The sequence below is a fragment of the Lagenorhynchus albirostris genome, chromosome 2, assembly GCF_949774975.1.
Source record: "Lagenorhynchus albirostris chromosome 2, mLagAlb1.1, whole genome shotgun sequence".
Taxonomy (NCBI): domain Eukaryota; kingdom Metazoa; phylum Chordata; class Mammalia; order Artiodactyla; family Delphinidae; genus Lagenorhynchus; species Lagenorhynchus albirostris.
The window spans coordinates 9,595,448-9,621,744 of record NC_083096.1 but is presented as its reverse complement, the minus strand read 5'-3'; the positions used below and the strand labels follow the sequence as shown (position 1 = coordinate 9,621,744).

At 36.2% G+C, this 26,297-nt stretch overlaps 1 protein-coding gene across 1 annotated transcript; it reads left to right on the top strand.

Annotated features, from left to right (window-relative positions):
• Positions 1 to 26,039, top strand: RGS18 (regulator of G protein signaling 18). Its single transcript, XM_060142031.1, has 5 exons — positions 1 to 166; positions 657 to 758; positions 1,792 to 1,853; positions 23,570 to 23,736; positions 25,694 to 26,039. Exons 1-5 carry the CDS (start codon positions 48 to 50, stop codon positions 25,949 to 25,951), a joined length of 708 nt encoding a protein of 235 aa, XP_059998014.1. The 5' UTR covers positions 1 to 47; the 3' UTR covers positions 25,952 to 26,039.
• Positions 26,040 to 26,297: the final 258 nt, after the last annotated feature.

Sequence of the window (26,297 nt, the reverse complement as noted above, 5' to 3'; positions counted from 1 at the left end):
GTGAAAGATGTAATAAATTAGACATCTCTACATTTTAGAGAGAGAAGATGGAAACATCATTGTTTTTCTTTTCTCAATTAAATATGTGTGAACCAAAAGAAAAAACTTTTTTCAAGTTAATATATGGTTCAGGAAAAGAAGAAACAAGCAAAGAAGCCAAAATCAGGTAAAAATCATAATTTTTTAAGTTAGCCTTATACTTTTAAAAACATGATTGACATTGAATATTTGTTAGCACTTGTTTTTAAAATATCTGGTTGAAAATATATTGATTGTAATATTACAACTGAAAAAAATCTATTTATTAGGAGTAAATAACTATTAAATCTAAAAGTATTTTTATTTTATTTTTTAAAGTGCAACAATTTTAACCACACAGGAGAACTTGTAATAATATTTATTGAAATATAATCTCAAATACTTTAAAGTCACTGAGGGGAAAAAAAACAAGTATATTTCACATATGCTATCCTAATTCCTCCATAAACAGTATTTAAATGAAATTCTTAAGAAAACCACTGAGCGTGTCCAGAGTGAGGGAGGTGGGTGAGAAGGGGTGTCCAGGTGATTACCAATCCCAAATCTGTTTGTCAGTCAGAAGGAGAGATTTCAATTGTCATCCAAGTTGTCCTGAAGCTAATGCCTTTTCATTACAGAGCTAAGGAAAAAAGAAATAGGCTAAGTCTTCTTGTGCAGAAACCTGAGTTTCACGAAGATACTCTTTCCAGCAGATCTGGGCAATTGGCCAAAGAAACAAGGTGAATAACTTGTAATTATCTGGGGGGGACATTTTGCTGATTCTATCATTAAAGATTTAAGAAAGAGGAAATTAGGGATTACCATTTTATTGGATATTACACAGTAATATAAGGAAGGGTTAGCGATCTCATTTCAAAAAAACTAGATATATTCCATAAAATTAAACCATTTTAATAGCTTGAATTAAGTAATCTCATAAAAGTTTAAAGATGCTCTTTTAAAATTATATGCCTGCCAATTTTAAATGATATATTTTACTCCTTCATCACTTTGTATTTTAAACTGATGAAATACTCATTAATTTAAGAGTTTGCACAATGTCATTGAGAAGTGCTATTCATCTCTTTCTTCAGTAGTTTGGAAAAAATGCCCTAGGTACAGTATCAAGTAAAGCACAAAAAGGGATGTTTTGTAACTTTTAGCCATTTCTTTAGTTCAAACAGAAAATGGAATAACCTTATACACTAGGATAATATAAATTTTTCCAAATATGACCAATAAAAGATCCAAGACAAATATATTCAATTCTCAATTATCAACATTTCTAAAATATTTGTTGTATTAAGAATGTTTCCTATTTCTTACCCTTTTAAAACTTCATTAGTCAAACTTCCTGTATCTGTTAAAAAAAATTGTTGCATATTTTGGTAAGAGTTTCAAGGAAATTGCAGTTTTAAAAAAGTTTGACTGAAAGACACTGTTAGATTAGGTTCTCCTATTTGCCAAATTAAGAAAGATAATTGACCTGATTTCTTTGTTTTTAACCTAACACATGATTATTTTTCCCTAGAAAATAAAATAATTCATGAGAAAATAATGTTATTTTAACACATTGTTTTATAGGCAAAACCCAAAAGAAAGTTGATCAATGTTTTTGAACTTTCCAATATAAATACAATTTCCATTGTATAATAATCAAAGGAGAAATCCTGTGAAATATGACTGAAAAGAGCAGTATGATAGCACATGTTAGAGCAGATTCATAAGTAGAGTTTCTGCACACTCCATTATAAAACATTGTTTCTTGAACAGAATCTCTCCTGAAGAAGCAGTGATATGGGGTGAATCATTTGACAAACTGCTTTCCCATAAAGGTTAGTGCTACTTTTCCCAAATACTTTATTCTTTAATGGAAAAGTATACAAAATATGTATGTAACTATACAAAGCAGGCTGTCATAAAAATTTAGTCTGATTGATAATTTACAGCAATATGAGTTTTTGATCCACAGAAATAACTAAATAATAGAACAGTCAACTAATAAGAGTATTTTAAAAATACTCTTATTTTATTAAGAATTACTTATGGTGGATGAAATATTTCTTGGTGCTGGATGAATAGTTTCATATTTTCAGTGTTTTTAGTTTGTGAATGAGATCCTTGGTTTTATTAAATCCCAGATTATCTGTGTTATTTTTACTGTTAAGTGATCAAAAATCTAAAGTAGCTCTGTTCATGGATATTTAGGAAACCTTCGTGAAAATATATATTGTTTTAATTTTATAAATGCTTCACTCTTTGCATCAGTCATCAGAATTTTGCAGAGTAGTTGAGAATCAGGTGGGCATTTAAGGTGGAGCTTTGTAGATGAGATGGAAAGTGAGGACAAATACTGAGTTTGTCCAAGCAGAGGTCAGAGGACAGGCTGCCTGGATTGCTAATCCTTAGAGTCAACTGCATAAGGAAACAGCTGAGTAAGCATTTTTTCCTGGCCTTTATTCAATCCACAGTTTCTTTCAGGGAGCAAAACTGACAGATTGAACTGAGTAGGCGATGAGGCTAAGCAACCACAGGGTTCATTGCTTTCCACGTTAAACCAGGCAGAGTCTGCTTAAGAAGCAACACTTTATCACTACCAAATAGCCACACACTTCCTCTAGCCCACAGCTTTTATTTGTATCTCCAAGTTCTTCTATTCCTTATGGCATTTCTTTGGGTTAGCCTGAGGCTAACTACTGTTTACAGCATTGCCAGTGGTTTTCTCATCCTAAGGTGTCTACTGGAAGCAGGAGCTCCTGTTGCTGGGAGTGCAGTACTTGCAATTCAGCCTCACTCTTTGATGAAACCAACTTTTCTAATCTGTCTTCATGTCCTGTAATTTTCTCCTAATTGTCCATCCACCTATAAGGTTTTGGTGACCAGTTCATGTTCCCCTGGATTTACTGACAGAGAATCCTATTTCTGCAGACTCTCCCTGAAGATCTTCCCTCTTCCAATGAAAACAGATTCTGCCTCTGAATTGTAATATTGACCCAGAGAAAGAAAAGTATAGGTAGAGAAATCAAGGCTTAAATTTAGGCAAGGATGCAGTGAAAATGGAGGCTAGTGGTAAGAAAGGAAGTTCATGCTGAAAAAAATTTAATGTGTTACTCCATCCTCATTTCACCTTAATGCTCTATAACTCCCTATTTTGGAGAAAAATAATGTGAACAGCTTTCTTCAACTTTTCTTCATTCCCAGTATCCACCCATTTCTTGACTTTTGTTAAAATTCTTGCCAAATATATGTAAAACCTATCTCCCATTCTCATTATCTCCTCTGTCACTGTCTTGGTTCAGGTATTTATCTAATTACAACCTGTGTAAAACTTTCCTCCCTAATTCATGCCCCCCAAACTTATTTCTTCTTTTAATCTCCTATTATTTCCACCATTTGGGCACAACTCAGCCCTTGAGCCTCTTCACTAGTCAGAGCAAGGAAAAAAAGAAGTGGAATTCATTTTTTTTCCAGTTTGAATGTTTATTATAAGGAAACATGTCTTTTCATCTGTGGATCTCCAAACCCAGCACATCACCTGGTAAATATTAAGTGTTCGAATAATATAACCAAATTTGTTGCTAGGAAAAACTTAGTCCTGGGTCCCTTTCGAGATTTGAGCTCTGGTTCTCTTCTGCCTCACAATCACTTTCCTAATCACTTTCATATTCAGCTTCCTCAACTGTAAATGGAGATCACAATGTCTTTAGCTCCGAAAGAAATAAATTTCTGTCAGGATTAAATGAGATGAATAAGAAGCCAATAACTGTTTTCTGTTTCTTTTTTTTTTTTTTAACATCTTTACTGGAGTGTAATTGCTTTACAATGGTGTGTTAGTTTCTGCTCTGTAACAAAGTGAATCAGCTATACATATACATATATCCTCATATCCCCTTCCTCTTGCATCTCCCTCCCACCGTCCCTATCCCACCCCTCTAGGTGTTCACAAAGCACTGAGCTGATCTCCTGTGCTATGTGGCTGCTTCCCACTAGCTATCTATTTTACGTTTGGTAGTGTATATATGTCCATGCCACTCTCTCATTTCATCTCAGCTTACCCTTCCCCCTCCCCATGTCCTCAAGTTCATGCTCTACATCTGAGTCTTTATTCCTGTCCTGCCCCTAGGTTCTTTAGAACCATTATTATTATTTTTAGACTCCATACATATGTGTTAGCATATGGTACTTATTTTTCTCTTCCTGACTTACTTCACTCTGTATGGCAGTCTCTAGGTCCATCCACCTCACTACAAATAACTCAATTTCGTTTCCTTTTATGGCTGAGTAATAGTCCATTGTATATATGTGCCACATCTTCTTTATCCATTCATCTGTCGATGGACACTTAGGTTGCAACAAGCCAATAACTGTTTGACACTACACAAATGTAAATGGCTTCTGCTATCATGAAAAATAATTATCAACAATAAATTTAATAATCTTTTTCTGTTTTGCAACCTGCTCCCAGCTGTATAAACATCACTTACAGGGTTAAATTTCAATGGAAAGAAATATATAAGCTGGACTTTTCTTTAACTTAATACATTGGTATATAATAATTTCATCATACTCTCACGACCCATTAGAGAGAATAAAGGTTCTCTCTAGGCAATTAGTCCTACAGAAAATCCTCCCCTGGCATTCTCTAATCATGTTGCTTTACAAGTAGTCAAAACCAAATGGAAAAAAATCTGCTCCTCTCTGTTCTCTACTGGTGGAAATATTAAAGTTCTGTAAAACAGCAGCAGTTGGAACCTAGAGGGGGTAGCATGAATAACAAAAATCAGCACTGACCCACTTAGACATTATTATCATTGCTCATGATCAAAGTGCTAATTAAATTATACTGGATTCACAAAAAATTATGTTAATGGTATTCTTTTAATCAATCCCAAAACTTCAGTTATTCTAAATTGCAAATCTTATTGTACTATTAAATTATAAAGCTTAAAATAATCACCTAAGAAAGTCTCATGGTTGCAATGGTCAAATTCAGCTCATTTCTATTGACTTGACTGTAGGCCAAAAAGAAAAAAAAAAGGAAAGTTCCTATACTCATGCACACACAAACACACACACACTTCAAGACCTTGCTCTATCAGATTTTATAGAATTTCCGTTTCGTTAAATGTGTAAGTTTCTCAAATTCTGTATGCCATATCTATATAAAGGAAATGGAAAATGTATTAAATTTATTCAAATGGGAAGTGAAGTGATAAGTCAAACAAAATACATCAGAAAATTTGAGTATTTATTTGACAAAAAAATGCCTAATACTAAAACCACTGCAGAATAATTATTAGCATCTTTAGGAAAGGAGCAGAGTAGATGGTTCTTATGCTAGATTTTAGGGGATTAATAAAAAATTCACTAGCTGGACAAAGAGAAATAGATCATCCAAGCAGAAAGCCAACATAGGCATGGGGCATTAAACAGTGCAATTTATTTAGCGAACTAGAGAGAAAGTAATTCTTTATTGAGAAACATAATTTGAAAAAGGGTGGCTTAGGGTAACAGGTAATAGATGAAACTTAAGCAGAAAGAACAGTGTTTTTGCTGTGTTCCACAGAAACCAAGGAATCCATGGAGTGTTTTGATAATTCCACTATTGTATTCAAATTTCGTTCCTAAAATGTAGCTTAACTCTTTTAAAATTAAAAAAAGCACAGAAGGTAAAATCCAAGGAAATATAACCAAAGTAGGGACTTTAGTTAATAATAATGTATCAGTATTTGTTTATTAATTATAACATACGTAGAGGCTTCCCTGGTGGTGCAGTGGTTACGAATCTGCCTACCAATGCAGGGGACACGGGTTTGAGCCCTGGCCCAGAAAGATCCCACATGCCGCGGAGCAACTAAGCCCGTGCGCCACAGCTACTGAGCCTGCGCTCTAGAGTCCGTGAGCCACAACTACTGAGCCCACATGCCACAACTACTGAAGCCCACACTCCTAGAGCCTGTGCTCCGCAACAAGAGAAGCCACTGCAATGAGAAGCCCACACACCACAACGAAGAGTAGCCCCCGCTCGCTGCAAGAAAGCCCGTGTGAAGAAACGAAGACTCAATGCAGCCAAAAATAAATAAATAAATAAATTTATATATATAAAAAAATTATAACATATGTACCTTACCAATGTAAGATGTTAATAATAGCAGGGATCTGGAGGTGTGGGGTGTGTGGAAGCTCTGTCCTATCTTCATAACTCTTCTGTAAATCTAATCTATTCTAAAAGTAAATGTTATTTTAAAAAATGAACTCAAACATGTTATACAGTAAATTTAATACACTGCAGTCCATCAATAATTTAACCTCCATTCCTCATTTGTTTCTCTGCAGATATTAGGGTAATTTTTTTCCTGCCTTCCCTGTTTATTGACAAATTTGCCGGAAACTGCAAAATGAATCATAAAAATCTATGATTTAAAACCATATATAACAATAATTTCTAAATGTTGTTTAAGAAAAACAAAAAGAATAAACCAAAAACCAGTATCAGACTGTCATTCATAATCATCAATTTCAAATTTAGTTATCAGTCTTCTTACCAATTGACTTTATGAAAATAAATGTTACCAATATGAACTTAGCAAATCAATTCCAATAAAATTACATATATATGTATATTACACTCACATATTCGTGAGTGTTTGTATGCATACATTTATATGGTTCTGTGTAAGACAGCTTGGAAAGTAAAACAATGCTGCTGATAATACATAATTTTGAAAACAACTGGATAAATAGTTTAAAAAATGCCTGTAGAACTTGCAATGTTTCATGTAGGCTTTAGAAAATCATTACATGAAATTATGTCGATGCGTGCAAGATTTCAACAGGCAGAGGAAAAGGTTATTCCTGAGTAGAGAAAAAGGCAGGAAAAGGGCTAGAGAAATAAGCAATTTGCGCTTACTGGGCTTATAACCTAGGAAAGCAAGCAGGTCGCATTCACTGAGGTAAAGAGTAGTGAAAACTCACATTGGAAAATCAAGTTGGGGACAAACTCAAGAAGAGTTTGTTTGTTAGAAAGCTAACTCTGATGGATGCATATAATAGGACTGCCTACAAGGTTGTTACAAATATCAAAGTTAACCTCAACGTAAGGGCTATTTTGGAAAGAAAATGGAAGAACTTGGTGACTGAATGAATGTGTACTTATGTTGTAAAGTGAGGTGGTGAAGAAATAGGAGATGAAGAAAAAGGAGCCAAAGATCTCTAGATTTTGTTCCATATTAATAGGAAGGTAAGAGTGCCTTTTATAGATCAGAAATAGAGGTGGAAAAAATAGATTTGGAGAAGATAACAGGTGAGACTTTGAACTTTTTTAGTTGCTGGTAAACTTTATCAGCAGTTTTGCAGGGTTTTATAGGCACACACCTAGAATATAGAAGCATGATTGATTATAGAAACATTTTCTAACCATCTCACATACTTGATAAGTAAAGATTTGAAAGAGAAGGTTATTTCCTATGAAGGGAGTCTGTCAACTAAAAAAAAAACTTCCAACTACTACCTGTTTATTTTCCTGTACAGCCTTTTTTCCAGTCACTGCAAATAATTCCAGTATTTTTAGTCTTTTTATTAACAACTATTTGCTTGGACTTATTGCACTTTAAATTGTGATTATATATACTAAGCTTAATTTTGAGATTAATTCATGATAAGGTAGGATAAAAGGAATATGTGAGTCATTTCACCCCCTTGATTTAAAAAACATGAACTGATGATACTGTGGGAAGTACATATTACTGACTTTGAGGAAAGGCTGCAACGAAGTGCATACTTCTCTTTTGGGGAAGGAAATTAGCACTTCTCCTTACACTTTTCACCTTGTGGCTTTTTAAGTTGCCCTTTCCAATTTTCAGTTACCAGTTTTCTGCAAGATAAGGGATTCCAGGGTTCTGCAAATTTAACTTTCTGAATCAAGCTGACCCGTAACAAACATGCAATTACTTTATCTATCTAAAAAATAAAAGTAAGTAAAATCCAGTCTAGATTATAAATGGGCCACACAAACAAATCATTACTGCACAAGTAACCACCACATTCTGTGGCAGGTCCAAAGTCAAATATCAAAGGAGAAGCAAGGCAACCTAGTACTTAAGATACCACACTGTATTTGGGTTTCCAACTTCTGAGTTCCTTGACTTTTTGTTTCATTTGGTTTCTTGGCATCAGAAAAATACTCCAACAGATGTCAGAGTTTCAATTTAGAAACATGCAATTACAAGCATTTCATATTTGTATGACACATTGAGCCAGCTTCTTCCAGTGTGAATTCTAATCCCGGGCTCTATCAAGCGCTTTTGGCAGATGTCTTCACCACTGCTTTCTTCTAAAGGACTGTTTAGTAAGTTACTGCCTCTGTGTGAGAAACGGTTCCATTGTGACCTGACTTCATGCAGCTGCCCCAAGTAAGAGAAACAGGAAGTAACTAGTGTGCTGGGATAATCCTGCACGATATTACGTATTATTTGTTTTAAAAGTCATTTACTTAAACTTTTAAATAGATGAACTACCTTCTCATTCATCATTAGTTTCTTGAATCAGTATTTATTCTCCCCTATTATATTCATATTATGGCAACAAGTTTCATTCACTTTAACTCACCATGAGCACTTTTAACACACAGCGCTTTTCCTTACGTTAATGCTGTGACTTCATTTTGAATGTCTGTATCAAACTCAAGACTAAGCACGGTGGTACTCCAAAGCCCAACGGCTGGTACAGAGCTGACACTCACTCATGCTTTGTGAATTAGTGAAGGACTATTTAAGTAGCATTCATGTTATTTTCTGGAAGGCTTCTATAGTCACCTTAAGTAAGCTGATTTTTCTCTGCTGCTCCAAACAGAATTAGTCACCCCTGCAATTCTCATTTCTTAGTCCTTGGTCTATACATGCCTGTCTTGCCTATTAATCTCCATATTCCTCAACAGTAAAGACTTTGTTGTTTCATGGCAGTTGAAAGACAAACGTTCTATAATTATAAACAAAATAAACCTGGATTCAAACCCCGGTGCTGTCTTTTCCCAGCGGTAAGATTCAGGGCAACTCAACTCTCCGAACCTCAGCTTCTTCATCTGTATAAATGGGTAGAACAGGACTTAACTCCTTAGGGCTGGTGTGAAAATTAAATGGAACTGCCCCAATAAAAGGCATATAGCAGTGTGCCAAGGCCTTAGCAAAGACTCAAAACTTCAACTATTGTCATTAATATCATTGCATTTTCAATTTATAAAACAGTCCTCAGGTTCATACTAAGTGTTTCACAAATAATTAAAAGATAGACAAAGGAAGTTATTTTTAATAAGTAACAATTTCAGTTGTCTGGCATATGGATGATCCCTTCTAGGTGTCAATACAAAAAGTTTCTTATAATTGAGATTAATAGGAAAAGTGATGACCATATCCTCCTAAAATTGTCACAGCAATTTATCAACTTGCTTTAGGAACAATTTGGTATTTAAAAACTGATCAATCATGCTTATATATGACATATAGATAGAATAAAATGAAATCCAAAAAGCATTTCCCTTCACTGGGGTCAAAGTAACTTTATTCATAAGCCCACTAAAGCATATTCTTAATTTCCTCTTTCCCGTCTAGGTCTGACCTGGAACAGACCGTTCTGTTGTAAGATAGCAGGCATTTTATTTGCTAACTTTGCTTTAATTTCCATTTAAATAGTAACAGAGGAGCAAGTTAGAACAAGACAGATGTCTCTCATTGTGGGAGAGGAAGAGGCAGGACCCACATCATGAACACACAGGGCAATACCACCCAATGACAGGCTTTTCAATATCAAAGTGCACATTTCCATATGACCACTTTTGCTTTTTTTAATTAGGATTACCTGAAGATGTTCTCACCATCATTTTGCTGTCTTGCTTCCAATTGTTTCCTAATATCTAGTCAAGGAATCCTCCTCAGACTACTTTATAGCAGCTACCAAGCAAATAAGAAATTTCAGAATTCTATTAAAAAATACAAAGAATCTATCAGTTGTGAAGATAATTATGAGAGATAAATTAAGAGAATATACATATAGTTAGGATTCAATCCAGCAAAAAGTGGATGTTAATTGGAGGAAAAAAGGGCAAACATTTTAGAAATTTTAAAGAGGAAGGAAGTATGGGTGCTAAGCAGCGGTTTTTGATTACACTAAAAATTCATCAAGGGGGAATTCTCAATATATTTTTTTTAAAGTTCTGGCCAGAGGCTGGGGCATGACTACGTAACTACCGAAAGTTTGGTTTAAGCCAATTGGTCTACAGATGGTTGTTTTTGTTGTGGCTTTTCTTTCACACACCTAAACATTGCCCACATTTCAAATTCTACTTCAGTTTTGATTGAGGGGTTGAAAGGCATGTTTTGCCTTAGTCTCCTTGTTTCCTTCTGGGATCATTACACAAGAAGAAGAAGAAAAAAAAAAAGACAAAAAGTAAAAGCAGAGATGAGGCAACAAAACGATCTTTCTAGTCGCATAAATGGAAAAGGAAGAAGTTTTCAAGCTGTTGCCAATCAATAGCCAAATGATGCTTATTCAGCCTGTTTTCTAAAGTCATCAGCCTGGGGCTCCAGCTTTACCTGAAGTCTGAAAGGCTGCTGCTGCGATGTAGTTTTCCAAAATTAGAGGAATATAACCTTCGACAACAGTAATGACTCAAACTGCTTTTTTACAAGTTCAGGTACTGAGCTACAGAGGGTAAAAGAGTTGTGGAAAGGAAAGTCAAACAGACTGCACTGAGGAACAGTAATCCCTAAGAGTGCTGGTGGGTTAACAAGTCAGGGTAAAACCCACTTGTCTGACTCCCTGGTTTTCACTTTGATAGCTATTTTGGCTTAAAAATAATAAAAACAGAGATAGATCATTAACTTTACTCTGAGAATATATACATTTGTAGGTATTTGGGGAAAATCTTCTATCTATCAAAAAGCTTCAAGGAATCATTATCCATTTATATTTTTCTGCTACATTCTGAGCAAAGCACACTACACAGCATGAGAAATAAATCTTGAAAATCAAACACTAACTGTGCTAGAGAAATAAGAACAAGAGTGGTTCAATATCACTCACATTGATCATTCTTCTCCTCAGAGACTAGAATTTGTTGACTTAAGCAGGAAGCGCTTAGAACTCCTTAAGGCCTCCTTAAGACAGCTGTGTTTGACTAGGAATTATCTTACCAGCATCTAATCACTGTGGACAATTTCTGGGTGGCATGTCAGTCCTATGATGCCTTCTCAAATTCTTGTTGAGACTGACCTTTGCTTGTCTTCCTAGTTTCTTCACTAAGGTTTAACCACTAACATCTGGTGCTCAGGATCAATTTACCAAGGAAAAGAAATGGCAGACTCTCCCCTCACCCCAATGAAAACACCAATGGAAGGAGCAGTGGAGTAGAAGACGCCCACAGGGCTCCTCTATCATGGTAGTGTTTGGAGAGATCCCATACCTACCACTTAGGGAATGTCTGTAGGTTATGCCATTTCTGGCTGTTGTTCTCTTACATTAAGTTCCTGGATCTCTAATATAATCAAACAGTTGCTTTCAGCATTAAAAACAAAAATGAAAACACAATGCTTCATGACAAACAGGACAAGTTCTAGATATAGGAGAAGTAAATGGTGACATGTAACACATGATTTGAGGACTATAGTAGTTTCCTGTGGCTGTGTAACAAGCTATGATAACTTTAGGGACTTACAACACAAATATATTATCTTACAGTTCTGTAGGTCAGAGGTGTAGCACGGATCTCACTGGAAAAAAAATCAAGGTGTCAGCAGGCTCTTGTCCTCTGTGGAAGGTCTTGGGGAGAATCCCTTTCCTATCCATTTGGGTTCTTGGCAGAAGTCAGCTCTTTGCACTTTTGGACCAAGGTCTCCATTCTCTTGCTGGCTCTAAACTAAGGCCACTCTCACCCTCTGGAAGCCACCACACTCTGGCTCTTGACCATCTTCTGCCATCTTGAAGGGCAGCAAGAGTGCTTCTCACATCGCATTCCCCTGACCCACTTCTCTGCTTTCCTCCTTCACTTTTAAGCATTCATGTGATGAGATTGGGTCCACCTGGATAATCCAGGATAATTTGCCCCTCTCAAGGTTCTTAACCTTAATCACATCAGCAAAGCTTTTGCTCCATGTCAGGTAATGTAGTCACAGGTTCTGAGGGTTAGGGCATGGACATCTTTGAAGGACTGTTACTCTACCTATGACAGAAAGTGCTGCCTTCTTGAGAAAGATATACTTCTACAACTTGTTTGTTTGAAAACTGAGATCTGGGACAATTGAATTTATATGAATCTCAGTTTTCTCAGCTACAAAAATTAATATAGGACATATTCCAGACATATGTTGTAGTATTAAATGTAGTAATGTGTATGAACAGCACTTAGCCCTCAAAACCTTTAAACATGTTAAAAATGCAAACCCTCTTAGTTATCACCATAGTTCTACCATATTCATTCTTCTTGCTTCATTCTATATGGAACTTATTATATTACAAATAATCATGGACCATGAGGAATAGTTCTAGAGAACAGTGAATAGAAGAAATGAATATAAGTGAAAATAAGTTGAGTAGACAAAGAAAGCTATCATTTACTTCATAATTTTTTTGCCTTAATGCTAGAATGTATGCTTCTCCCTCTTTAAATTCCTGAATTTAAGTCTCTAATATTTTGTTCAGAATCTTTACATCTGTGATCATTGGTCTATAATTTTCTTTTCCTTTCTTAATCGTTATTTCTGGGGGTGCTGTTGGTGTTACATTTGTCAGGTTTTGGTATTAGAGTTATCCTAGCCTCTTAAAATGAGAAGGAAATTATTCATCCCTCCACTGTTTTCTGTAAGTTGTATAAGATTAGAATACTTTTTTCTTAAATGTTTGATGAAATTCACCAAATCTGGGCCCAAGATTTTATTTTGGGGGGGTGGTATTTTTATTATAAAAATCTATTAATTTAATAGTTTCAGATTTTTCACTTCAGTGTCAGTTTGGGTAGGCTTTCTTTACACAATTTTCCCATTTTATTTAAATTATATTTATTGGCATAAAATCATTCATAATATTTACTATCTTTGTAATATGCCTAAGATCTGTGGAAATATCACTGATTTGCTTCCTACTACTATGAAACAGCCTCACTAGGAGTTCTACTTTATTAATGTTTTTGAAGAACCAACTTTTGGCTTTGTAAATTTTCTCTATGGTTTGTTTTCTTTTACATAGACTTCTTTTATAATTTTTTTTCCTTCAACTTACTGTGGCTTTAATTTTCTCTTGTTTTTAAAGCTTCTTAAAGTAGAAACTCAGATTTTATTTTTTACTAGTATAGCATTTCATGTGGTAAATTTCCCTCTAAATGCGGTTTAAACTGCATCCTACAAAATTTGATGCGCTGTATTTTTATTATAATTCAATTGTAAATACTTTCTAATTTCTCTTTTGATTCCTTCTTTGATCAATAAATTATTTATATGTGTTGTTTTATTTCCAAATATTTGGGGGCTTTTAAAGCTATGTTACTAGTTGATTTTTTTTAACACCTTTATTGGAGTATAATTGCTTTACAATGGTGTGTTAGTTTCTGCTTTATAACAAAGTGAATCAGCTATGCATATACATATATCCCCATATTTCCTCCCTCTTGCATCTCCCTCCCACCCACCCTATCCCACCACTCTAGATGGTCACAAAGCACGGAACTGATCTCCCTGTGCTATGCGGCTGCTTCCGACTAGCTATTTTACATTTGGTAGTATATATAAGTCCATGCCATTCTCTCACTTTGTCCCAGCTTACCCTTCCCCCTCCCCGTGTCCTCAAGTCCATTCTCTACGTCTCTATCTTTATTCATGTCCTTCCCCTAGGTCCTTCAGAACCTTTTTTTTTTTTAGATTCCATATATATGTGTTAGCATACGGTATTTGTTTTTCTGACTTACTTCACTCTGTAAGACAGACTCTATGTCCATCCACCTCACTACAAATAACTCCATTTCGTTTCCTTATATGGCTGAGTAATATTCCATTGTATACATGTGCCACATCTCCTTTATCCATTCATCTGTCAAGGGACTCAGGTTACTTCCATATCCTGGCTCTTGTAAACAGAGCTACAATGAACATTCTGGTACATGTCTGTTTTTGAATTATGTTTTTCTCAGGGTATATCCCCAGTAGTAGGATTACTGGGTCATATGTTAGCTCTATTTTTAGTTTTTTAAGGAACCTCCATACTGTTCTCCATAGTGGCTGTATCAATTTATATTCCCACCAACAATGCAAGAGGGTTCCCTTTTCTCCACACCCTCTCCAGCATTTATTGTTTCCAGATTTTTTGATGATGGCCATTCTGACTGGTTTGAGGTGATACCTCATTGTAGTTTTGATTTGCATTACTCTAATGATTAGTGATGTTGAGCATTCTTCCATCTGTTTGTTAGCTACCTGTATATCTTCTTTGGAGAAATGTCTATTTAGGTCTTCTGTCCATTAGTGGATTGGGTTGTTTGTTTTTTTGATATTCAGCTGCATTAGCTGCTTGTATATTTTGGAGATTAATCCTTTGTCAGTTGCTTCGTTTGTGAATATTTTCTCCCATTCTGAGTGTTGTCTTTTCATCTTGTTTATGGCTTCCTTTGCTGTGAAAAGCTTTTAAGTTTCATTAGGTCCCATTTGTTTATTTTTGTTTTTATTTCCATTGGGCAAAAAGGATCTTGCTGTGATTTATGTCACAGAGTGTTCTGCCTATGTTTTCCGCTAAGAATTTTATAGTGTCTGACCTTACATTTAGGTCTTTAATCCATTTTGAGTTTATTTTTGTGTATGGTGTTAGGAAGTGTTCTAATTTCATTCTTTTACGTGTAGGTGTCCAGTTTTCCCAGCACCACTTATTGAAGAGGCTGTCTTTTCTCTATTGTATACTCTTGCCTCCTTTATGAAAGATAAGGTGACCATATGTGCGTGCATTTGTCTCTGGGCTTTCTATCCTGTTACATTGATCTATCTTTCTGTTTTTGTGCCAGTACCATACTGTCTTGATGACTGTAGCTTTGTAGTATTGTCTGAAGTCCAGGAGCCTGATTTATCCAGCTCCATTTTTCTTTCTCAAGATTACTTTGGTTATTCAGGGTCTTTTGTGTTTCCATACAAACTGTGCAATTTTTTGTTCTAGTTCTGTGAAAAATGCCATTGGTAGTTTGATAGGGATTGCATTGAATCTGTAGATTGCTTTGGGTAGTATAGTTCATATCTTGGGGCACAAATCAAGCCTTGGTAAATTTTTAAAAAATGAAATCATATCAAGTATCTTTTCTGACCACAGTGCTATGAGACTAGATATAAATTACAGGAAAAAATCTGTAAAAAATACAAATACATGGAGGCTAAACAATACACTACTTAATAACCAAGAGATCACTGAAGAAATCAAAAAGGAAATCAAAAAATACCTAGAAACAAATGACAATGAAAACACAATGACCCAAAACCTGTGGGATGCAGCAAAAGCAGTTCTAAGAGGGAAGTTTATAGCAATACAATCCTACCTCAAGAAACAAGAAACATCTCAAATAACCAATCTAACCTTACACCTAAAGCAATTAGAGAAAGAAGAACAAAAAACCCCAATGTTAGCAGAAGGAAAGAAATCATAAAAATCAGACCAGAAATACATGAAAAAGAAATAAAGGAAACAATAGCAAAGATCAATAAAACTAAAAGCTTGTTCTTTGAGAAGATAAACAAAATTGATAAACCATTAGCCAGACACATCAAGAAAAAAAGGGAGAAGACTCAAATCAATAGAATTGGAAATGAAAAAGGAGAAGTAACAACTGACACTGCAGAAATACAAAGGATCATGAGAGATTACTACAAGCAACTATATGATAATAAAATGGACAACCTGGAAAACATGGACAAATTCTTAGAAAAGCACAACCTTCCAAGACTAACCAGGAAGAAATAGAAAATATAAACTGGCCAATACAAACACTGAAACTGAGACTGTGATTAAAAATCTTCCAACAAACAAAAGCCCAGGACCAGATGGCTTCACAGGCAAATTGTATCAAACACTTAGAGAAGAGCTAACACCTATCCTTCTCAAACTCTTCCAAAATATAGCAGAGGGAGGAACACTCCCAAAATCATTCTATGAGGCCACCATCACCCTGATACCAAAACCAGACATATATGTCACAAAGAAAGAAAACTACAGGCCAATATCACCGATGGACACAGATGTAAAAATCCTCAACAAAATACTAGCAAACAGAATCCAACAGCACATTAAAAGGATCATACACCATGATCAAGTGCGGTTTATACCAGGAATGCAAAGGATTCTTCAATATATGCAAATCAATCAGCGTGATGCACCATATTAACAAATTGAAGGATAAAAACCATATGATCATCTCAATAGATGCAGAGAAAGCTTTTGACAAAATTCAACACTAATTTATGATAAAAACCCTCCAGAAAATAGGCATAGAGGGAATTTACCTCAACATAATAAAGGCCATATATGACAAACCCACAGCCAACATCATTCTCAATGGTGAAAAACTGAAACCACTTCCTCTAAGATCAGGAACAAGACAAGGTTGTCCAATCTCACCACTATTATTCAACATAGTTTTGGAAGTTTTAGCCACAGCAATCAGAGAAGAAAAAGAAATAAAAGGAATCCAAATTGTAAAAGAAGAACTAAAGCTGTCCCTGTTTGCAGATGACATGATACTATACACAGAGAATCCTAAAGACACTACCAGAAAACTAGTAGAGCTAATCAATGAATTTGGTAAAGTAGCAGGATACAAAATCAATGCACAGAAATCTCTTGCATTCCTATACACTAATGACGAAAAATCTGAAAGAGAAACTAAGGAAACACTCCCATTTACCATTGCAACAAAAAGAAAAAATACCTAGGAATAAACCTACCTAAGGAGACAAAAGACCTGTATGCAGAAAACTGTAAGATACTGATGAAAGAAATTAAAGATCATACAAACAGATGGAGAGATATACCATGTTGTTGGATTGGAAGAACCAACACTGTGAAAATGACTAGTTGATTTTTGATTAAAACCCTTATGGGCAAAGGACATACTGTGTAAGACTTCAATCTTTTGATATTTATTTATATTCATTTTATATCCTAGCATGTGATCCATCTTAGATAATCTTGCTTGTGCACTTGAAAATATGTATTTGGTAGAATGTCATATAATTGTCAATTAGGTCAATTTAGTTGATAATGTTCAAGTTTTACATATTCTGATTGACATTCTGTCTATTTGTTCTATAAATGTATGAGTGAACAGAATTAAAATCTGAAAGTATAATTGTGAAATTTTCCCCCTTGTTTCGTGCTATCCTTTTTTTTTTAATTTTTTAAAATTTTTGGCCGTGTTATGTCTTCATTGCTGTGTGCGGGATTTCTCTAGTTGTGGTGAGCGGGGGCTACTCTTTGTTGCAGTATGTGGGCTTCTCATTGTGGTGGCTTCTCCTGTTGCCAAGCATAGGCTCTAGGCACGTGGGCTTCAGTAGTTGTGGCACACGGTGGGCTCAGTATTTGTGGCTTGTGGGCTCTAGAGCTCAGGTTTAGTAGTTGTGGCACATGGGTTTAGTTGCTCTGCGGCATTTGGGATCTTCCCAGACCAGGGCTCAAACCCATGTCCCCTGCACTGGCAGGCAGATTCTTAACTACTGTGCCACCAGGGAAGTCCTCTACTATCCTAAATTAAATAATTTCTATTTTCCCGTCTTCTAGTCTACTCATCTTTTCTTAGGCAGTTGTTAATCTGCTGTCATGATGATCCAATGAATTTTTTTTGCTTCAGGTATTTTCCATTTTAGTCCTAGAAGTTCCACTTGATTGTTTTCTATAATTTCAATTTCTTTTCTGAGTTTTTGCATCTATTCACTCCTTATGTCTTTTTTAACCTTTTCATTCTTCAACATTGTGCTATTTCCAACATTTCAAGTATCTTGTGTTTCAGGTATCTGTTTCTATTGACCACTTTTGTTATTGATAATGGGTCACATTAGACATTTCTTGCATGCCTAATAAATTTTTATTGTATGTGTGCAAGGAAGAAGATATAGGAGTCTAGATTATGCTGTCTTCCTTTAAACAGCATTAGATTATTTTTCTGGCAGTCAGTTAAATCACGGGTGGATCCTCTTGATTCTTTCTGATCAGTTTGATATTTAAAACCAATCTCTTTCCAATTTATCTTAGTTTGAGGACAAAGACCTTGCCTGTAGTATTTATACCAAAAATATAGCCTTTCTTGGGTATCTCCACTGTAGTTGGGCCAGAAATCCAAAGTCTCCCAGACCCATGCAAACTCCCTGATCTCCATTTACCTCTCAGCACCACTGTAGCTATACTCTTCTGGGCTTCACAGAGTTTGCCCTGCCCGTGTACAGCCTGACCCTCAGCCAAGGATCTACAGGTAACCTGCATGTAGACTTCCACGCACCCTCTGCATGTTTCTTTCTTCTCTTTTTTCCTCTGTACCCTGACCCACAAATCCCAAACATATCATGATCCCCAGACTCATCTCTGCCTCCTCAACAAGATTTTTTTGCTAGAACTTTTGTATTTTTAATGAAAATTTGTACTTTTTCTCATGTGTTCAATTATTACTTATTTCTTTCAGTAAGTAAATATTGAGTGATTTCTTCATGCTGGGGATTTTTGTGGCAAATTAGACAAAGGCCTTCATCTCATGAATCTCACAATATAGCATGAGAAACAAAAATAAGGAAGCAACTGCAGCACAATAGTTTAAATGTTACCCAGTGTAGGAAGTCATATATGAAGGACAGCCAACTTATTCTTGAGAGATCAGTGAAATCTTTCCAGATAAAGTGATCTCTAATTTAAACTTCAATGGGTGATACAGATTAGCCTGATGAAATTAGATTGATAAAATTGGAGTAGGAAGAGAAAATCTTTCCAATAGAAGCTAAAGAGATGTGGGAACATGGCACATGAATGGAACTCTAAGTTATTTCACTGTGATTGGAGCTTAGAGTGTGAGAAAGAGAGTGGAAAGAGATTAAGGGCATTGTTGGAAAATTTTCAACAGTGAACAAACATAATTAAGTTTGTACTCTAGAAAGATATTACTGACTAGAATGTGAATAATAACTTGGAAAGTGTTGGGGGGGGGGTTAGCAGGGGAGGGAAGCAAGTGAAGCCTGGAGTCAGAGTCACCATTTAGAAGGTTTTTATAATAATCTATGTAAAATATGATCCTGGTCTGAATAAGGGTAATTCCAGATTGAATAAAAATAAAAAGACAGATGCATGATACATAAAGAAGATAAAGTTGAGAAGATTTGATTATCAACTGAGTTGAGAAGAAAATTGGGGATCCCTAAGGATGCCAGGGTTGTGGGTTAAGTTGTTGAGTGGATGGTGTCATTGCGTGGGGAACATTCTGGGAAGCTTTTGGGTGAAGATATTGAATTCAGCTGTGATGTGATTATTTTGGTGGGAAATTCAGTGGAGATGTTTACCAAATGTTGGGTGATATGAGCTTGGAGCTCAGGAAAGAGATCTGAGCCGGAGATCATTTCTGAAAATCATCAGCATATTCATTGTGTTAAAGTGTTGAAGTGATTGCCCTGGAATTGGAATTAAAGGGAAGAAGGAAGAAGGATAAACTGAGAAGTATTTAGAAAAGCAGTAGTCAGAGATATAAGAAGAAACTCAAGAGTGTATGTGCCATAGAAAAGAATTACAGACATATTTCATCTTTGCCTGCTGTCATAGAGAGATGAAGTAATATATGGATTGGAAAAAAAATTTTTCCATGGAATATTACAGTAAGTCATTTTGGTAAAAATTATTTAAGTCAAGCGTTGAGTAGAAACCACATTTTAGTGTATGGGGAGGTAAATGAGTGAAGGGGATTAAGAGACCAACTGCAGAAAGCTTACTCAAAGGACTTTGTAAGGAGAAAGATATAGATCAGTAGCTGGAGGAATATCTGAGGTGAAGAGAAAAATTTTCTTCTAATGATTTCTTGTAATGAGATTAAAATCTTTTAATTAGATCAAAATTTAACTCAGAGAAACTTTATTGTTTTGCAAGATTGTTTGTAATGCCTTATTTTGCCTGTAGGTGCCAGCAGTATGCATAAAGTACAGAGGGAAATAAGGGGGAAAGGAGTTTCAGGAAAAATGTTAGAAGACGAGGATACAGGAGGATAGAGAAAGAAAAGGGAGGTAGAAGAGGCAAGAAAAGGAGAAGAATGTAAAGAACAGAATCCCAGCGAACATCACATTTAACCAGGGAACAGAAGACATTCAGCCAGGCTTAAAGTAATCGGATGGTATAAATTAGGAGGCATGGTGTCCTAGAATCCCAGGAAGAAGAATATTTCAAAAAGGAGGGGATCATTATTAATCAAATGCTGCTAGGTGAGAACTCTAGACAGGACTTATGAAATTTCCTCGTGTAACAACTCACCTGTGATAGCAGAAAGAGAAATAGGTCATAACTATGAGTAGAGAACAAATCTAAAGAAAGATTGCTAAAAATCGTTTGTATCCAACTCAAATGTGAATTTCTCTGAGAAAATTTATTTATTTATTTATTTATTTATTTATTGGCTGTGCTGTGCAGCATGTGAGATCTTAGTTCCCCAACCAGGGGTCAAACATGTGCTCCCCACGTTAGGAGCACAGAGTCTTAACCACTGGACTGCCAGGGAAGTCCCTGAGAAAATTTATCTGAAAAATCTAGAAGGAACATTTTTACCTTTTCTCAATGCTTCTGTAATGCTCTCTTCTCTATTTCAAATACCATATAACTGAACAGCTTCACTTCTCTTATCCCACAGAAATGAAAACTTAACGTCTACACACACACACACAAAATCTATACATAAATGTTTATAGCATCCTTATTGATAACTGCTCCCCAAAACCTTCAACAGGAATGGTTAAACAAATCCATACCATGGAATACAACATGGCAATGAAAAGGCACAAATTACTGATATACTGATGAATCTCCAGCGGATCATGGTAGATGAAAAAAGCCACCCCAAACAATATATACTACATGATTCCACTTATACCATATTCTTGAGTTGACCAAATTACAGCAATGGAGAACAGACTATTGGTTCCTAACATTTAAGGAGGGGTTGGGTGTGGGAAAAATGTGAGTATAACAGTAACAAGGCAACATGAGATAACCTTGTAATCATGGAAATATTCTGTATCTTAACTATATCAATATCATTATCCTATTTGTGATATTTTTACTACAGTTTTACAAGATGTTATATTGGTGGAAACTGGATAAAGGGTACATGGGCTCTGTCTCTGTTATTTCCTACAACTACACGTGAATCTATAATTTTCTCAAAGAAGTTTAATTTTTTAAAAAAATACCGGGGCTTCCCTGGTGGCACAGTGGTTAAGAAGCTGCCTGCCAATGCAGAGGACAAGGGTTCGAGCCCTGGTCTGGGAAGATCCCGCATGCCGCGGAGCAACTAAGCTCATGTGCTACAACTACTGAGCCTGCGTTCTAGAGCCCTCGAGCCACAACTACTGACGCCCGCGTGCCTAGAGCCGGTGCTGCACAACAATAGAAGCCACCACAATGAGAAGCTGCGCACCGCAACAAACAGTAGACCCCACTCGCGCAACTAGAGAAAACCCAAGCGCGTCAACAAAGACCCAACACGACCAAAACTAAATGAAAAAAAACCAAAAACCTATTAGCCCAAAAAAGTAGAATATCATAAATAGTTGAAAGAACCCTAGTATTAAAGTCAGATTGTCTTAGTGTTGAATCCTGAGTCTGCCACAGTTTTAGCTATGAAACTTTACCTAACTGAGCCTAAAAAAAACGATAGTCATCAAAATCATCAACATCATCATAACCATCACACCCCCCATCAAAACCCAGATAGAGTACTTGCTATACGCCAGTTTCTGTTTTAAGCGTCCTGCACATTTTGGCACATTTAATTCTCTAAAGAGCTCTATCAGGTCGGTTTTATCATTATCTTAATTTTAAATATTGAGAAACTGAGACACAGAAAGGAAAAGTAATTCACTCAGGACCACATAGTAACTAGCTGAACAAGAACTTGAACCCTGGCAGTCTTCCATAAGACTTGATACCTGCCCCTAACATTCATGGGCCTCAGGAAAAAAGTAAAAATGGAGGCCCCATACTATATTTCTAAATGCTTAAGAGTTACAGATCAGGCTAATAAACTGTTAAAAATAGACATTTTGGGCTTCCCTGGTGGCGCAGTGGTTGAGAGTCCGCCTGCCGATGCAGGGGACACGGGTTCGTGCCCTGGTCCGGGAAGATCCCACATGCCGCGGAGCGGCTGGGCCCGTGAGCCATGGCCGCTGAGCCTGCGCGTCCGGAGCCTGTCCTCCGCAATGGGAGAGGCCACAACAGTGAGAGGCCTGCATACCGCAAAAAAAAAAACAACAAAAAAACAAACAAACAAACAAAACATTTTATCCTTCTATTGTGACACATGGTAGATTACGTTTGAATATAAAATTCTCAGACTCTTCCCAGTTCTACCCTATAAGCATAGCCCACCTCCCTACTTCACTTTCCACCCATGGTTTGGTTCCACACTGTGAGAGGCCTCTTTGCACATTTGGGTGGACACTCCAGCATGCAAATTCAAGTCCTGTCCACACTCAAGCCTTGGGGTGTGCATTCCACTGAGACAGGTGCCTTTGGTGGATGTATCTGGGGAAGAGGACTGTGCCAATCCTGGAAACACAAAGCCTTTTTTTTTTTTCTTTGAAGATGTTGGGGGTAAGAGTTTATTAATTAATTAATTTATTTTTGCTGTGTTGGGTCTTTGTTTCTGTGCGAGGGCTTTCTCTAGTTGTGGCAAGCGGGGGCCACTCTTCATCGCGGTGCACGGGTCTCTCACTATCGCGGCCTCTCTTGTTGCGGAGCACAGGCTCCAGACGCGCAGGCTCAGTAGTTGTGGTTCACAGGCCTAGTTGCTCCATGGCATGTGGGATCCTCCCAGACCAGGGCTCGAACCCGTGTCCCCTGCATTAGCAGGCAGATTCTCAACCACTGTGCCACCAGGGAAGCCCCACAAAGCCTTTTAAAGGGAATTTCAGGGTCCTGAGTCCAAGAAGCGTGGTCTAGAAGTTGAGAGATGATCTCCAGCTGGAATGGCTCTTTGGCTCTGTAGAATAACCCTACGACACTCACCCCAAGGAAAGGCACAGCTGAGAGAGACCCAAAGTGAGGTCCAGATTTAAGGTCCCTGTTACTCAGGTCTAAGTATGATACCAGCCTCATTTCAACAGAAATGGTACTTACCTTTCATAGTTGTGAAGATTTCAGCTAATTGTTAACATGGTTCCTCATGAGCAAGATGGGTGCTACTGCCCTGAATTAGAGGGAAGATGCTTCTTCTGCTAACACTCACAGTTGTACTTCAATATCAAGTAGCATATATTCTCAGTATCAATATTTTTTAGTTAAAATATATCACTTCTTTCCTTGGTAGATGGACTGGAGACTTTTACCAGATTTCTTAAAACTGAATTCAGTGAGGAAAACATTGAATTTTGGATAGCCTGTGAAGATTTCAAGAAAAGCAGAGACCCTCAACAAATAATTCATAAAGCAAAAGCAATATATGAGAAATTTATACAGAATGATGCTCCACAAGAGGTAAACATGATTGTAAAAATTTACATCTGTTTGAAAATTTTTTGAGAGAATATGTCTTCATCAAATCGGTACTGCCATACATTCTAATAGAAAGGTCAGAATTTTGTTGAAACAAAAATGGTGGTTATTTACAAGCATGCCTCATGTTATTCCCTTCACTTTATTGAACTTCACATATATTTTGTTTTTTACAAATTGAAGGTTTGTGACAGCCCTGCCTTGAACAAGTCTATCGGTGCCATTTTTCCAACAGCATTGGTTCACTTCATATCTCTATGTAACATTTAGGTAGTTCTCACAATAATTCTTACTTTTTCCATTATTATTATACTTGCTATGGTGATCTGTGATCAGTGATCTTTGATGTTTCTACTGTGACTCATTGAAGGCTCAGATGATGGTTAGCCTTTTTTCGCAATGAAGTATTTTTTAATTAAGGGATGTATGTTGTTTTTTTAGTCATAATGCTATCACACACTTAATGGATTATCATGTAAACATAACATTTTTATGCACTGGGAAACCAAAAAATTTGTGTGACTCACTTTATTGCGATATCCCCTTTACTGAGGTGGTCTGGAAGGGAACCCGCAATATCTCCAAGGTCTGCCTGTATATAGATTTCTATTTACAAACAGAATGCATTATAAGATATTGCTATGGAAGGAAAGGTATAACTGAAGTTACTCCTCAGGGTATTTTATTCTAGACTAAGAGTGAACACAATTAATTGCAACATTTAGATTCATTCATTTATCATGTTAACACCTTAGCACAAGTAACTGCTTGTAGAAACTAAAGATTTTTGTATGTGATGAAGGTAAGAGAAATCAAGAGGTTTGTATTATGTACTATTTTAATGTTAGCTCATCTATCTGTACAAAGTTTCATTTGCCCTGTAATTATTACCCCTACACATTAAAATGGACTAAAAGAAAATTTCATAATAGAAAGATGAGGAAAACCTAATTTGGCAATGGTTCAAGTGAAAAAACAATTGATTTTTTTTTTTTACTGCAAGCTCAGTATGAGGTAACTGTATGAAACAAATGCTAAAATGGCTATTAAACCAGCAAATATTACTTCACTATCCTTGAATATGAATTACAGTTTCTGTATTTTTAGTACGTGCTCAATAAATAGTGTCTTTTCACTGAAGTGTAGAACTGATCATCTGTCACTGTTAAGAGTTCTGTTTGACTATAAATTGTTGCTGTCCACGAGGTAGCACTGCTTATGTAGATACTGTCGCACATGAAATGACAGTTATTTTCCTTGTTTCAGTATGTCTCAATCTGTTTTGTGTTTCAACGTATTATCCTGTCTTCCCCTTACACACAAGTAAACAAAGGCAGCTGGTTATGTGGTGTTACCCACGAAGGAAAAGAAACCTATGTGAAAACTGAAAACTGAGCACCATCAAAGCCGAATATATCATCAATGTTTTGATAAAAAGCATTAAAGGATTTTATATCTTTATATATATATATATACACACACACATGTATATATGCATATAGGCATTTTCAGCACACGTTTGCTTGTAGGAAAACATCATAATATAATGAAAAGAGCACTGGGACATAGCAAAAGCCTCACATTGAAATCCCAAATATGCCCCAAACACACTGCTTGCCCTCACTCAAAATAATTGAATTTCTACAAAGTTTAGTTTTCACTTTGAAAATGAGCTGAATCTAATGATCTCTAGGACACCTAACATTACATTGTTCCATGATCCTACACTGGCAGAGACTGATAAGGACCGGGTGCAAAGGGAGAGAAGAGCCAGGTAACATGCCAGCCCAGAGTGAATCACTGGATCCCTGGACCCACAACAGGAAAGTGCCGTATGCCCCCTCCAACGTGGAGTCAGTCCTTTACTTCTGTTTCTCAAAGGTGTTTACTTAAGTAGATTGACGATAATTACACTTTTATTATTGTTTTTATTATCCAGGTTAACCTTGATTTTCACACCAAAGAAATCATCACCAGGAGCATCACCCAACCCACCCTCCACAGTTTTGATGCTGCACAAAGCAGAGTGTATCAGCTCATGGAGCAAGACAGTTACACACGTTTTCTGAAATCTGACATCTATTTAGACTTGATAGAAGGAAGACCTCAGAGACCAACAAATCTTAGAAGACGATCACGTTCATTTACCTACAATGAATTCCAGGATGTAAAGTCAGATGTTGCCATTTGGTTATAAAGAAAATTAATTTTGCTGGCAAGTTTGTATATCTGCTTCTAAGATATAGCGTGTTTATGTTAACAAATTGGTAAGTCTTTTAAAATAAAGTGCATCATTCGAAATGATTTAAAAAATGCAAATCAAAATTTTTATTGACAATATATACTCTATCTGCCAAGATATTCTGTAAAAGCTTCCATCTGACTTCATTTCATTCAGTCAGAAAAACTTATTGCTTAACTAAAAGGCAGAAAAGAAGTAATAATTATGTTGTATAAGATTGTAAAGGTTAAACTTTTGCAAAATTTCAACAGTTTGGCCAAATATCTAGTTTGGACTTTTTTTTCTAGATGTAAACTATATG